The sequence below is a fragment of the Zalophus californianus genome, chromosome 8 (genome assembly GCF_009762305.2).
Source record: "Zalophus californianus isolate mZalCal1 chromosome 8, mZalCal1.pri.v2, whole genome shotgun sequence".
Taxonomy (NCBI): Eukaryota; Metazoa; Chordata; class Mammalia; order Carnivora; family Otariidae; genus Zalophus; species Zalophus californianus.
The window spans coordinates 6,794,205-6,810,982 of NC_045602.1; the positions used below are offsets into that span (position 1 = coordinate 6,794,205).

The 16,778-nt window shown below is 35.9% G+C and overlaps 1 protein-coding gene across 1 annotated transcript in view; it reads right to left on the reverse strand.

Annotated features, from left to right (window-relative positions):
* The window catches only part of KIDINS220 (kinase D interacting substrate 220), a 99,150-nt gene that overhangs the window by 38,548 nt on the left and 43,824 nt on the right, over window positions 1–16,778 (reverse strand). Inside the window, 8 exon segments of the mRNA XM_035728745.1 lie at window positions 7,104–7,266; window positions 11,449–11,593; window positions 13,557–13,579; window positions 13,582–13,644; window positions 13,994–14,237; window positions 14,928–15,068; window positions 15,845–16,134; window positions 16,321–16,472. Coding sequence (XP_035584638.1) covers window positions 7,104–7,266; window positions 11,449–11,593; window positions 13,557–13,579; window positions 13,582–13,644; window positions 13,994–14,237; window positions 14,928–15,068; window positions 15,845–16,134; window positions 16,321–16,472 — 1,221 coding nt within the window.

Genomic DNA, 16,778 nt, shown 5'->3' on the forward strand with positions numbered 1-16,778 from the left:
AATAAAAAGTAGACAGAAAATCTTTATCTATAGTTTTTATTTTACTCCCTTTCTTCTTACTAAATGTATGTTAACAAAAAAAAACCCTCAAATGATCTAGACAAAAGCTTTTAGCTCAACACATAATTGCAAGAAAATTACAATAATTGTACCAATTAAAATAATCTTGAATGAACAGTATGTCATCTTAATGTTCCGATGGTTTTTAGAGGGATCTACTTAATTAGCTGAAATTGCTTTCCAGTGTTAGTATCAAATGTCATTTGTTAAAAGTTGAACAATTTAGAAAATAATTTAACAAAGCAATTTTACCAAACACCAAGAACCAACATTTTCTTTTTCAGCTGAATAAAGCAAGCAGATGTGTCATCAAGTTGCTATAAAAATAAATGAGGCTTTTTATGGATTAAAAAATAAATTTTACTACTAGCGTTAAAAATACTATTTTCTGATTGTTTTTATCAAATCAGATTTCTTTAATAAAATAAATGAATATCAATTATATACTGCTGCTTTTGTCTGCTGTAAATAAAACTTTTTATTATTCAAATGACAAGCAATGGAATCAAAGAACTCAACTATGATTAACTAGAAAGAGTCATCTAAATTATTCTAACATATTCCAATATATGTTCTTTCAATATGCTGATCAAATTGTCTTCACATAGTTTTTTATTGCAAATCATCTTACATTCAATTATTAAGTCAATCCCTTAAGGAATTCTTGAAGATTCTTACTACATTGTCTTTTTCTCTCTTCCTTAGACTAGCTATAAAATATTCTTTGTTAAGTATTTGTAGGCATGTAAATCATGCTTCTTTCTTAAAAAAAAAAAAAATATCTAGGGGCACCTGGGTGGCTCAGTGAGTTAAGTGTCTGCCTTTGGCTCAGGTCATGATCCCAGAGTACTGGGATGGAGGCCTGCACAGGGCTTCCTGCTTGGCAGGGAGTCTGATTCTCCCTCTGCCCTTTACCCTGTTTATGCTCTCTCTCGTTCTCTCTCTCTCAAATAAATAAAATCTTTTAAAAAAATCTAAAAATCCCCCTGAATCCAACCCATTAATGGATGTCAGGCCCAGCAAGTTCTAAAGTCTAAAATAATGGATTAATTTAATGGCAAAACAAAGTTCTGATTATCTCATATCTCCAATATAGAATATTCTATATTTACTTGAACAAAATATCAAAATATTCCCCCTACAAAACTTCACTCCAAGTTATTTTTATTAATACGATGAAAAAATACCCCATCAAAAACATTTCTTTGGCAACTGTTCTATTTCATAAGCAAGATGAAAAAATTACTACTGTCTTTAAGCTATAGGTGATGTATTCTCTTTTGTAAGATACATTTTAATTCATAAAAATGTAAATTTTTGAACATTTCCTTGAGCATTAGAAAGTCATACAGTTTGACAGTCAAGCAATTTTCTATCAGCAAAGAACAGTAGTTTCAGCCTGAGAAGTGTTTTACCATTCAGAAAGCAATGTTTCAGCCTGAGGCTGATGAAACTTGTTAAATGGCTAATTGTTTGAGCTATCACATTTTTACTTTCCTCTGATTGTTTCAAGTGTGTATGTTTTACCTTCAGTCTGAATGTAAGTTCCTCAACACTCAAGCACTTAGGGACAAAAGATATGTTGTATGAAAGTTACCCTCTAATGGTTTAGAAAAAAGGGTGTGTGTGTGTAGAAAACCAGTCAGCACAGGAGACAGTATGAAACTAATGATATAGCAATTGAGACAGAATCTTAACTTCAGATAAACTGCATAAAGGGCACATGGGGTTCTCTGTACTGTTCTTGTTCTTGCAAATTTTCTAAGTTTGAAAGTATTTTCAAATGGAAAACAATTTTATTTAAAAACATGTAAGTTCCTCAAGGACATAACATACTTGTCATATTTGTCCCTCTATGCACCCCACCTCCTGGGCCAGCCCTGCAACAGTGGAAAGCATCAAGGACAACCATATAAGCCTTGGCTCATAGTAAAAACTCATGTTGAGTGAAGAAAATTGACTAGAATAGATAAACAAAAATCAAGGGAAGCTATGAGTCTCTATCCCCTATTCATATTGGTTTCTTGAAGAAAAGAAGAGGCAAGATTTTAGGAAAATATGTTCAAATGATATAGTATCTAAAATGAGATCAAATTACTCCTCATCCTTTTGTATCCTTGTCTTCCTGCCACTATCCCAGCAAAGATTAAATAGGAAACTCCAAAGCTAGTACTTTCTAATTCAAAGTACTACCCAACAATAAGTTAAAAGCTCTGTTTCACACAAACATGCTCAGCATCTTCTATATAATTTAACAACGTGCGGGAATAAGAAATTCTCTGCAAAGAAATGGGATACTATGGACTTCTTAAAGTCTATGTGGTTTCACCTGGATAATTTACTAACCCAAGAGCTGCAGATTCTAATCATGCTTGACCTCCTTGATGGACTGTCCACCTTATTTTCTTCCTGTAGGGTCTGAAGTGGCTAATGTGACTTCCTGGCGATTTGTAGATTTCAGTTCTTAACACACTAATGAGCACTGCCCCTTCTGCATCCATTTGCTTCATACTTTTTAGAGGTACTGCTACTGACATTAGAATCAATCAACCAACCAATCAAGTGTGGTTTGTGATTCACCCTGCCACCATGAAACAAAACACTAGGTTTTTGTGTGTTTTTTTTAAGCTTTCAGTACAGCTATGTTTATATACATAATGATTCTCAACTACATGCATGTAAAGGTTACTGAAATCATATGCGTTTACTAAGAAGTACAGTTCTTGGATGCATTTAGCTTAAACTATGTCCTTAAGTAAAAATGTTAGCAAAGCAACAAATAATTATTCAATATTCGCATCTCCTTTCTCCCAAGGGAAAAATACTAGTTCCCCAAAATATCTATTTATTTATTCATTTACTCTATCCTACAATATGCTCAAAAGGATTTCAAAGGTATAATCGCAATACTATCACCAACAACAAGCTCAAGATTTCTTTGCAGTTAATTCTGTCCTCAGGATATATTCTACTAAGAATAAAGAGTCAGAGTACTAAGTTCAAAGGTGATTGAATTAATTATTTTCTCTGTGTGGTTATGTTATCAATTTTATATACAGTTAGGATCATTTCTTCCTGTTTTTATATGATACTAGGATTTGCTTTTTCCATCCTCTTTATTTTGGAATATGACTGAGAGTCCAACCACATGATAATGGACAGAAATGTCTCATCTCCCATCTCTGCATCCACGACAGGCAAGCATTTTCACCAGATTCTGGTTTACCCTTCCTAGAAGTTTGTTTTCTATTTTGACCAAAAAAAAAAAAAAAAAACCTATTTATATATAAATGTTCTATTCCTCCTTCTTTCTTATACAAGCACTATCATGCTGTACACTCGTTCATACTTTGCTATTTTTACTTAATATATCCTGGAAATTCCTCCATATCAATCACAGAGTTTTTTTCTCATTCTTTTCTACAGTTATAAAATATTAGCGTAGATATGCTAAAATCTATTCAACCAATGTTCCTATACACGTATGCTTAAGTTGCATCGTTTTGTATTTGTGGAGGTGTATATTCAGAGTAAATTTCTACAAGTGGGATCGCTGGACTGAAAGTAAATATACATGTACTTGTTCACTACTGTATCTCCAGCATCCAGCAGCAGGACCACAAATAATAACCACTTAATACATTTTTATTGGATTGAACTGAAATATGAATTTTTTTGAGGACTTTAAAAACCTTGTATTCATTTTCACAACTCTCCTGCTTCTGTCTCCTGGGGACCCAGACTTTGACCACTTCCCACCTTCTTCACAGAACATACAGAGAGGGCCTAGTGCCTGGGGGATTCAAGCACACAGCCCTTGAAATGCAAAAAGTTGATTAGTGTTTCTGTAATCTTGAGATACAGTGTACTTCTAAGCAATATACTCCACTAAAGGAAGGTAAAGAGCCTGACCTGAGTCCTCTTCTGTACCAAAACCACAGATTGACATGGGCTATATTTACTCTGTTAAAAGCCCGGGGAAGGGGGGGGGGCAGGGAGGAAAACTGAAAAACATAATAACTAATAGGTTATCTTAAATAGAGAAAGCTGATGTTTTTACAAAGGCAAAGAAAAATTGTAAAAAAAAATAATATAGCAATGTCTGCTTAATAGGTTAGTTGTCATTGGAGTAAATAAGACAATTTATATTAAACATCTTGTATCTTTATATAGAGTATTACTATCTTATAATATTCTAGAAAGAAATGGAGAACACAGAATTGTAAAAACTCCAGACATTTCATTTTCATCATAAACGTTCACTGTCTTAAGTATTCCAGACAAGGCTACAGCTGAAGAAAATTTAGATGACACTACCATGCTGTGAGAAGCGGCACCCTCTGCCCATGGACTCTGGAGCAGGTACCCAGCTCTAGCACTCAGTGGCTGTGAGACATCAGGACGTGACTCACCTTCTCTGGGCTTCAATTTTCTCATGTGTAAAATAAGAATAATAACACTTACTGCTTCATAGATTGTGAGAATAAAAGGTGTTAAAACAAAGTGTTTAGAACAGTGACAGGCACCTAAGTAGTTTACAGACTCTGAGAGACCTGGATGGAAAGAGCTCTACTACTCAACAGCTAAGTGACTTTGGGAAGTGATCTAAACTTTCTGAACCACAATCTTCCTTGTTAATAACATGGAACTGTTCTAACCACCGAGCTTTCTAAAGCTTCAAGAGAACTAAGGCACCTGGCAGACCCTGGTGCTTGAGGAAGAAAGGCTGGAGATACACATGCCAAAAGGAGAAAACGCTAATGATGAGCAACCCCTCCTCCTTAAACGAGGACACAAGGAGCTCTCCTGTTGCCATGGTTTCAAATTTCTTGAAACCAAATGTATTACTCTAAGAACAATACCAGTTCAGACAGACTCTAAGAATCCTGTTTATAGTTCCTAAATGAAGGCTTAGTTTTTTTCTCAGACATATTTTTATTTACACACAAATAATAATTTCTCAAGGATGAGGTGAAGTGCCAAAGGACTACCTGTCCATGCTAATTAGCACTTTGTGTAAAAACTATACCATGTGAAAAATAAAACCTATTATATTGGTATGAATTATAATTAAGTTAAAACATTTAAAAAGTTAAATTTTAACTGTTTAATAATAACTACGCTCATCTAGCAAACATTCATAACTATGCAACACGTGTTATGATGTAAAACTTATTCATGAAATAAAACTATTTTTCTACACAACCAAGAGAAAAATCAATTGTGTATCTTATAAGAAAAAAGATTTCTTTCTTTTGTTTTTTTTTTTTAAAGATATTATTTATTTATTTGACAGAGAGACAGCGAGAGAGGGAACACAAGCAGGGGGAGCGGGAGAGGGAGAAGCAGGCCTCCTGCAGAGCAGGGAGCCCGATGCAGGGCTCGATCCCAGGACCCTGAGATCATGACCTGAGCCGAAGGCAGACGCTTAACGACTGAGCCACCCAGGCGCCCCGAAAAAAGATGATTTCTAAAATATCAAAGAGCAGACGGAATTCAGGGCCACGTCGCTACAGCATGCGGTACTTATGCATCAATGCCGTCTACTGGGGCACCTACTTGACACGGCATACAGTTTAAACAGCTTTAGTATAAATTAAACAGCAAAATCAAGAAGAGTTCATATCTGTAGACTATTACTACACCATTCTCTATAATTCTAAAGCCTAGGACTAAATAAAATGCATACATGAAAAATGGGGAGGGGTGCCTGGGTGGTCCAGTTGGTTAAGCGACCAACTCTTGATTTCAGCTCAGGTCATGATCTCAGGGTCGTGAGATCTATCCCCGCACTGGGCTCCGTGCTCAGCATGGAATCTGCTTGACATTTCTCCCCCTCTCCCTCCCACACTACCCCTCCCCCACTCTGTTTTTTTCTCTCTCTCTCTAAATAAAATCTTTAAAAAATATGGGGCTTGAAAAATAAGGAAAACTGTATGCTAACAGTACTTTAAGAAAAAATTTTTGTAATCTTAAAAGTTTTAATATATGAACTATACACTAATATATGAACTATACGCTTTGTTAGTTAGTATTTCATTTATATGTTACAATAATTATTTCAGTTATACCGAGTTTTACAAAACTGTATAATTTCTTGGTACTATCTTTTTTCTAAGAGATGTTTATTTAGAGCAGCAATTAAACACTTTGAAGGTATTAAGTATTCTGGCAAACAAAAAGGATTATAATTTCATTTGTGAATTTGATAAATTGTCAACTCTTAAAACTTTACATACTTGACATTTCGCTGAACCTTAACTGCGTATCTTTTGAGAAAAAATTTAATTAATTTCTTATCAGAAGAAAAAATCTTAAAAGTACTTCAAATGACTGACCTTAAAGGAACAATAAATTCCTTTATTGCTTAATGCAAAGAATGTTTTCCAGCTTATATTCAGTTTCAAAAGTCCTCCAGATAACAAAACTGAAAATATCTGTACTAAATGATTTAAAAAATTTAACCTCCTTGGGGCGCCTGGGTGGCTCAGATAGTTAAGCATCTGCCTTCGGCTCAGATCATGATCCCAGGGTCCTGGGATCAAGCCCCACATCAGGCTGCTGGCTTGGCGGGGAGCCTCTTCTTCCCCTGCTCATGCTCTCTCTCTCTCTCTCTCTCTCTGTATCTCTGTGTCTCAAATGAATAAATAAATAAATAAATAAAATTTAACCTTAATATTCTAAGGAAAGACACAGAATAAAAAATAAGATGGAAAAAATAATAACATTTCAAGATTTGCATTTTGTATGTATAAATACACAAAACTAATAGGACTATTAATTAAACTTTTTTTTACCATGTAAGTTACCCTGAAAAGGAAAGACTATATCCAACTAAAGAGGTAAATCCTACATGAGACATTTACCTGTGCTAATACAACTCCAAATTATAATGGAATTAATGAGAATGGTTAGTTGAATACAGAAGTATACATTTCATGCATATTATTTTGTATTCATTTTGCTTTATATGCATTAACTTTTTTCTCAAAAGTCAACTCAATCTAAGATAAAGTTAAATATCAAGAGGTCAGACAAAGTACCTTTCATAGATGGTTTTTAATGTCATTTGATCTGGAATACCTTCAGTCTCTTCCAAATATAATATGAGCCATGAAGTTCGGTATGGCCACTGCTCAGTAAGGTTGATCCAGCTAGCAAGCCTGTCCCAGTTGAAACTAATCTGATTGGCTCTCAGTAATCGTCCTTTAAAAAATATAAAAACATTTTAAAATTAATAGATGTGTAATATTATATTAAGCAAAACATTTAGCATATTGATAAATAATTTAAATATTTAAAAGTTGCAATTTAATTTACACTACAAATTCAAACCTACTATTTATATGGCTTCTATAATCCAAAGAGCTGTACTGGAAAAATGCTAGGGATTAAACACAATTCTGTTTAAGTCTAAAGTAATTTTTTTGTGTCATTCGCTACTAGTGTTACATACTGCCATGTACATGCCGGCAAAAATCTTTCAGAATTATGTGTCAGCCAGTCTCAACACTGCCCACAATCAGGCAGCAGAACATCAATGCACCCATGATGGACCCCATCCTCTAAAGTACCATTCTAAGTTGATAAGGAAATGATACAGTGCATTAGAAGGTGATCACTTCTATGAAGTAAATTAATAAAGCAAGGAATGTTGAAGAAGGAAGTGTAATTTTATATAAGGTAACAAAGGAAGGTCCCATTGAAAAGCTGACATTTAAGCAAAGACTTAAAAGGAGATGAGAAAGCCCATTATGCATCTCTCCAAAGAAAGATCATTACATGGCAGGAACGTGCTTGGCATTTTCAGGGAACAGCAAAGAGGTCAGTAAGGGATGGAAGAGGAGAGTAGAAGATGAGGTCAGAGGTAGGGAAAGAGGTAAAGAGAGAGACATCACGTCAAAAAGGGCCTTGTAAGAAACTGTAAGAACTTAAGATTTTTATCTTCAGCAAAATGGGAAGATAATAGAGTTCTGAGCAGAGAAATAACATGATTGGCGTCTATTTCAAAAGGTCACTGTAGCTGCCACATGGAGACTAGACCAGAGGAAAAGTAGGAGCAGGGAGATGTCAGGCTACTGCTATAATTAATACAGATGAGACATAATGATACAAAGGATAAGGGTAGTATGTTACAAATCATGAAAAATGGTTAGATTCTGGATATAGTCTAAACATAGAACTAAAGAATGCACTACAGATTGGAGGCAGTATATGAAAAAAAGACACCAATGTTTTTTTGCCCAAGGAACTGGGAAAAGAGTTGGATTAACTGAGATGGGAGACTATAAGCGGATTAAGTTTGGAGCAGAGGACCAGAAGTTCAGTTTTGGACCTGGTATGTATCAGACATATATTAAACACCACTAAATATCAAGTAGGCAACTGGAGAGCAACAAGGTTGAAGATATACATTTGAGAATCTTTTGCATGTAGATGGTATGCAACCCTTTGGGACTAAATGAGATCACCAAAGGAGCTGGTTCAGATTGAAAAGGAAAGAAACAATGACTGCACCAGGGGCACTCTGACACTAAATGGTAAGAGTAGATGAGGTTTTTATGGTACTTATCATTACATGACTTTATATGTTTCTGTCTTTACCAATAGGGCAAGAACTTTATCTTGTTTACTGCTTATCTCCACAATACCCAGACTGATAATCTGGCATCTCTAGACAGTCACCATATATTTGTTAAATGCATACAAAGATATTGATAATATGCTAGAACATTTCCATTGTAGAACATAATCAATTTAATAAAGTTTGAGACCTCACTTAAAGGGATTTAATTAGCAAAAATATTGTACATATATTAGATACAACTTCACTTGCAATTTAGTTCATAGCATGTACCCCAACCTTAGTCTAAAAGCAAATTCCAGTGTAACTATCATAACAGTGTTAACACTAGTCAATATTACAAAGTACCATTCAATATGATGCAAAGAAACATACACTTATATACTAAATTTATATTTATATGTATTTGTATTTATATGTAAGCATTAACGTGGTGAAGAGCTGAATTCTATGCTTGGAATTCCGTCACAGGGCAATAATCTTCAATTTTATTGTCAATATTTTTATTTAAAATATCATTTGAAAACTAAAACGATAGCAGCATATAAAATTTGAATTTCAACATTGTTTTAAAGATTTTATTTATTTATTTGAGAGGGAGAGAGAGTGTGCGTAAGAGCACAAGAGCAGGGTGAGGGAGATGCAGACTCCCCACCAAGCAGGGAGCCCGATGCGGGGCTTGATCTCCAGACTCTGGGATCATGACCTGATCCGAAGGCAGACGCCTAACCGACTGAGCCACTCAGGCGCCCCCAAATTTCAACATTTTAAATTATAAGTTAATTAAGACATCCATGTTCTTGGATTGGAATATTCTATTGACATTTTTACCCAAGTCATCTATAGATTCAATGAAATCTGTCAAAATTCCCAATGACGTTTTTTGCAGAAATAGAAAAACCCATCCTAAAATTCATATGGAATCTCATGTGACACTGAATAGCCAAAAGAATCCTGAAAAAGAAGAACAAAACTGGAGGACTCACACTTCCTTACTTCAAAACTGACTACAAAGCCACAGTAATCAAAACAGTATAGACTGGCATAAACATAGGCATATAGACCAACAGAACAGAGAGCTGAAATAAAGCCTCATGTGTATGGTCAAATGATTTTGACAAGGGTGCCAAGACCATTAGATGGGGAAAGGACAGTCTTTTCAATAAATGGTGCTGGGGAAACTGGAGATCCACATGCTAAAGAATGAAGTTGAACCCCTACCTAACACCATATATAAAAATTAACTCAAAATGGATCAAGTTAACTAAATGTAACTTAAAACAATAAAACACTTAGAAGAAAACATAGGATAAAAATTTCTCAACATTGGATTTGGCAGTACTTTCTTGAATATGACACCAAAGCCACACAAACAACAACAAAAAACAAACTGAACTTCAAGAAAATTTTAAAATTTTGTACACCACAACGCACTATCCACAAAGTAAAAATGCAACTCACAGAATGAGGGAAAATATCTGCAAATCATTTATCTGATAAGGGATTAATATCCACAATATACAGAGAACTTCTAAAACACAACAATAAAAAACCCAAACAACCCAATCCAAAAATGGACAAAGGACTTGAATAAACATTTCTCCAAAGAAGATATAGGAATGGCAATAAGCATATAAAAAGATGCTCAACATCACTATCATTAGGGAAATGCAAATCCAATCTTCAATGAGATACTACCTCTCACCTATTAGGATGGCTACTCTCAAAAAAAAAAAAAGAAAAAGAAAAAAGTGTTGGCGAGGATGTAGAGAAATTGGAACCTTTGTGCATTGTTGGTGGGAATGTAAAATGGTACAGCCACGGAAAACAGAATTAGGTTCCTCAAAAAATTAAAAATAGAAATACCATGTGACCCAGCAATTCCATTTCTGAGTATATATCCAAAAGAACTGAAAGTATGGTCTTGGAAAATATTAAGATACACTCATGTTCATACCATCATTATTCACAATAGCTAAAACACTGAAGCAACCCACATGTCCATCAACAGATGAATGGATAAGCCAAAATGTGGTATATACATAATGGAATAGTATTCATTCTTTAAAAGAAAGGAAATTCTACATGCTACAACATGGTGAACCTTGAAGACATTATGTTAAGTGAAATAAACCAGTCACAAAAAGATAAATACTATATGATTCCACTTTTATGAGGTACTTAGTGTAGTAATATTCTGTAGAAACAGAAAGTAGAATAGTGGTTGCAAGGTGCTGAGGAAGGGGAGAAGGGGGAGTAATTATATAACAGGTACAGAGTTTCAGTTTTACAAGATGGAAAGAATTATGGGGATGGATGTTGGTGATGGGTGCACAACAGTGTGAATGCATTTAATACTATCAAACTATACCCTTCAATACGGTTAAGATAGTAAATTTTGTTATGTGTTATTTATTTAACCCAATAAAAAAGAAAAAATCTATCATCTGAAAACTAAAAGTGTACAAAATCTGAATGCCAACATTTTAAATTATAAGTTAATTATACTCAGTCATACAAATTAGCATAAAATTATCTTTATATAAAGAGAAAAATTAAACCTGAGGTGAAATAGAAGATTTTTTAAATCATCAAGTTTTAAAAATAACAGTGTACAACTGATGGTTGATTTTCATTGTCAAAACTAATATAGGTTTTATTAGATACACTTAAGGCAAATAAAAGTGGTATACAGCAGTATAAACATATGAACACAGTACATCCTTTTGTTTCTGAAAGTGAATTGCTTTGCTAATGTGTTCAAGTTTATTATCTACCACAAGATAGTAAGAAACAAAAGTTACCTGTCACAGAAACAATATTAAGTAATCTTCTCATGGTCTGAGGACTTATGTCACTGAACCAGTCCTCGGTAACCAGCAGTTTTGTAAGATCAAAGGACATCTGCCGAGTAATGGTCCGCTGCATCTGCCTTCTTCGGTAAGTATCCTGAAGGAGTTTAAGAACAATGAGAATGAACCAATACTCCCAAGTCTGAGAACTTAAGGCTTTTTGAGAAGTTAATATATGTTTATGATGACAACAAAAATAATCTAAAATTTTAGTCAAAGAGGAAGATTATATACTAATAAGTCATTATTATTATTATTCCCTGAGGCAGAATCTTTACAGAACAGTTATAAAGTAATATTAGCAGCAACTGCATCAAATGGTGTGATTTAACTTCAGATGTATTTTGATTTATAGTCGTACAATTAGAGAAAGCTAAATACCTTTAAGATTATAAATAAGCAGAATTATGTAAAGAGAATTCAAGTCAAACTCTTATAGGAGTTCCAATTTCATAGGGACCCTGAAATAATAAAACAAATAAATTCTTGTCTAGTTGTAAGAATTCAGCATCTTGATGTTTATTTTTAAATGTGTGACAACTACCCTCGCATATGTATAAGAATTAAAGGTGATCCTGAGATTAAGAATTCCTTCATTCTTAATCTCAGGAAACAAACTGAGGGTTGCTGGAGTGGTGGGGGGTGGGAGGGATGGGGTGGCTGGGTGACAGACACTGGGGAGGGTATGTGCTATGGTGAGCACTGTGAGTTGTGCAAGACTGTTGAATCACAGATCTGTACCTCTGAAACAAGTAATACAATATATGTTAAAAAAAAAAAAGAAGAAGAAGAAGAAGAAGACAGCAGGAGGGGAAGAATGAAGGGGGGAAATCAGAGGGGGAGACGAACCATGAGAGACGATGGACTCTGAAAAACAAACTGAGCGTTCTAGAGGGGAGGAGGGTGGGGGGATGGGTTAGCCTGGTGATGGGTATTAAAGAGGGCACGTTCTGCGTGGAGCACTGGGTGTTATACACAAACAATGAATCATGGAACACTACATCAAGAACTAATGATGTAATGTATGCTGATTAACATAACAATAAAACATCTAAAAAAAAAGAATTAAAGGCGCTCTAGTGGGCAGAGTGGGATAGAGAATCCCTTCTAATCCGAGGAAGAATAAGCACAACAAAGGTGAGTTCTCATCTGAAGTCATGGCAGATGCAAGCACAGGGAGCCCAAAAGGCCAAACTACTAAGAGACAAATTCAAAATGTGAAATTATACCCTCCTTCTAATTTAGTACTATCAAATGTCATTCATATTAATTTTGCACTCATACTTATATAGGTTAGAGACATAAAATCAAAACATTAAAATGTCACTGAAGACACATTTTATATAAAATGTCCTAAATGTAATGGTAGCAAACTAGGAAAAAGAAAACAGTGCCAATGCTAGCCCAATGTTAAGTGGCACTATCACTGTAACTTACCTGCAAGTGGACGTCTTCCTGTCTTGTAACACTCTCTTGATCTATACACAAAAGAGGGTTCTAAGAGTGGGGTAGGACAGGGAAAACACGAGTGTTCGAGGAGAAACCTGAGGTGGCTGGGCAGGACACACAATCACTGTGTGGGTGTAAAAGAAAGGGTCACAACCTCACAGATATCAGGGAAAGAGGAAAGCCAGCAGGAAGAGCATGGAGCTCTTCTCACACCACAAGCCTCTTTCCGCCGTACAGCTCTGGTGGCAACAGGCACCTGGAACAGGTACAACCTAACGTGGAATGAATACAGGGCTTCTCAACCCCGGATGACATCATCTGGAGAGCTTTCAAATCTCACTCCCAAAGATTCTGATTCAGCTGCTCTGAGGAAGGGCAGCTGGGAACAGGTTAGGAGAGGAATGGGACTACCACACAATGCACAGTTGTTACGGGCTCTAGGCTCACATGTTTCCTAAAATGCCACCTGAAGCCAAAAGGAAATTCAATAATACAATTTATTTGATGAGTTCGATGCAGTATTTACAGTAGCACATATTTACGTAGTGTCACCTCAGCTTGACCTTAACAGCAGCAGCACAAACACACCGCTCACAACAGCGGCATCTTACCCGCCTGTTAAGGGCTGTCTTGCTCCGAGTTTAGTCATCTCTCCAAGGCTGTTTTGTGAAACTCTTCTGTCAGCATCTTCCTGTATCCCTTAAAGAATGTGTCGAGAGAGCACCACTGTATTAAAATTCTGTTGTACATGATATTTATTTAATTATTTTAAAGATTTTATTTATCCATGAGAGACAGAGAGAGACAGCAGAGGCAGAGGGAAAAGCAGGCTCCCTGCAGAGCAGGGAGCCCGATGCGGGACTCGATCCCAGGACCCCAGGATCACAACCTGAGCCGAAGGCAGGCACTTGACCAAAGGTGCCCCTGTTGTACATGATGTTTAAAGAAAAGTGAAATACCAACAGTATTTTTCAAGGTAAAAGGGGAGTCAGCATAAAATACTACGTAACTACTTCAAACTGAAGTACCTGAGGAACTGGATCTTTACCTGCATTATCTGTGCATGGAATGTCCCCATTTGTTGTTGAAGTCACAAGAAATTTTCTTGCATTGCTTAGTCCACGACTATTAAGGAAAACAGGTAAATGAACTATATTGCGCATATAGTCATGTCCATTTATATTTGAGTCACGAAGCACACTGTTGAGGTTCTGGTTAATTGCCTTTATAATAATATGTGGATCACTTGCAAAAATGGCAATGAATGGGCCTTTTGAAAAGAGAATTCGGACCTGTGGTAGAAAAAAATGTATACTTATGATATAAATTTCAAATTATCCAACAAAAGTCCCTTTCAAATCTGTACTAACCTTTGGTGACTGTATTTTTTAAATACTTTTTTCAATCTCTTATTTCATATGAAAACAAATTTCATTAAATTCTCAATCTGGTTTTTCACCATCTAACAGTGATAAAACCTCCAAAGAAAACAATTAATCCTGTCCTATTTTGAGATATTTATGGACAACATAAAAGGAAAGATCAAAACACATAGGAATTTTGTGAATATACGTGAGGTGCTGGGCACACTGGTCTCTCTCCACAGCTACACACTATTGTTTTAACATACCTTATAGAGAGCCACTGATGTACGCCTATTTAAACAAAAACTACAAATTCTGTGGGTTCCCTACTGTTGCCTCTGATTCTAACCATAACTATCTGCAAAAGAAAGCTGGAGTCACACTATGGACTTCAGAGCTATTTTGTTCGTTTTCTCCCACAGCCATTGAAGCTAAAATTATTTAAATCTCTTTGTGATGAGACATTTACTCCTGCTATCCTTCTGCACTTAAAAAAAATAGTTGGTTTGACAAAAGAGAAAGTACTATTCAAATTCCACTTGAGAAATTCACAAAGTCATTCCTCTCAGCTACCACATGTGACAATTATTTATAAGTTTCAAGACGGCAAAGACATACAGTGTCCAGCATCTGGAGTACTTTGTCCTGCTCGCAGGCATCTAATCCATCAATGATAACCACCAGCCTTGTCTGATTCTGAGTGAAGCTGTCAATGGTTTTTGCCATCCTGGCCATCAGTTCCACTTCACACTTAAGAACCTATGCAAAAGAAAAGGACAGAAGCACCGAAGATAGAAGGACATTTAAGCACATTTCTTAAAAAGCCTGACAGAAACTCATCTAATAGGAAGAAAAGAAATCCCAAGTCCTCACTGCCAGTTGTGGTCCCACTTAAAACTGCAGTGAGTGCTTCACAATTTATAAATGTGATACAAAAATTTATTGACTTTACATAAATTAGAGCATTTCACCCTTACAATGAGGTAGCCACAGTCATACCCACTGTAAAAGGACAAACTGGGCTGAGTGACTTATTTGCCAAGATCACATACTCTGGAAGTCAAAAGACTAGGAACTGAATGCAAATTCAAATGATCTAAACATCACACTACAGTTGGCTCCTGATGGCACATGACCTTGATCAAAGGAAGGGGTTACAGATATTGTATAAAGTCCCTTTTGATTCTAAAAGTATGGTGCTATTTTATATGTTTTGGTGGTTTTATTTGCTTCCTCTACCGGAATCTAGAGGAGCCTATATTATTAGGCAGGACACCCATTACTATTAGGTAGTTGGTGACCTGTGGAGCAATCTCCTAACTCCTAGAAGTACCTTATAAAAGTCTATTTTATAAAAACCTGTATTTTAATTTTTCCCACTTCAGATGTACATTTCCACAGGGCAAATCTGGACTAAAACTAAAAACAAATGCAACACTGTAACATTTACAGAGTCCACACCCTAAAGCCCCACCATCAGGGTCATGGTAGCATACCCACATTCATTTACTTTCTAATGATCAGTGAGTGCTTACCTTCATGAATCCTTCACTTTTCAGTTTGTGCAGTTTTGAGGCAGCATTATGGAGGCGTTTCCTTTGAGAATTTAGGAGAGAGTCCAGCACCTGCCACCATGTACGACAGTTCAGCACAAAGGCCAATCCCACTATTGACGCGATTGATATGAGGACAGCATTCACTGTCAGATGTTTTGGGTCAACTCTAAAGATAGCCAGGAGAGTAATTCCAGCAATAATGCAGCCAAAGATAAAAAGGAAGATGACAAAAGATGGCAGGCAACATGTTTTTTTCCATTTCTTTTTGCCTGTAAGACAACAAATAGTTTTACCAATTATTTACATACCAAGTATCTAGAGGATCCTAACCATGACAGACATGGCATATGAATTTCTGATGTTCAATTCGTGTTTTCACAGAAATGCACTGAACATTCATCTCAGCCTCATCCCCTACACATATACACAAAGAAGGAGGAAGAAGGAAGTCCTACCCTGTGTATCTTCAGTCTTGAATACTCGAAAGAGCCTGGTTGCCAAAAAGCCAAACTCTCTCTCACAGGCATCCGAGAGAGTTGCGATCATTTCAGCCATCGATGTTTCTCCACCTACACTGGACAGCCTGTTGTAATCTGTAAACAAAAACCTTGGGGTGAAAGGAAGTAAAGTGTTACTCAGATATCTAAAGAAATAAATAATTTCCACATACATCAATTCTGTATCATTGTACCCTACATTTTCTTAATGTCTCTTTTTAAAATATTGCCATTCAAGTTCTGAAGAGGGAAAAGAACTTGTAATTAGGTTCCTTCCACTTCTAACATCGTACATACTTGTCTTAGGAAAAGGCAATAACCAAAGTAAAATGTGGCAGAGTTGTATGAAGTTAATTCTGATGAAAAGCAGCAGGGTCAAATGTGGCGGCAGAGCCTCAGGCACAGCATCGGACACA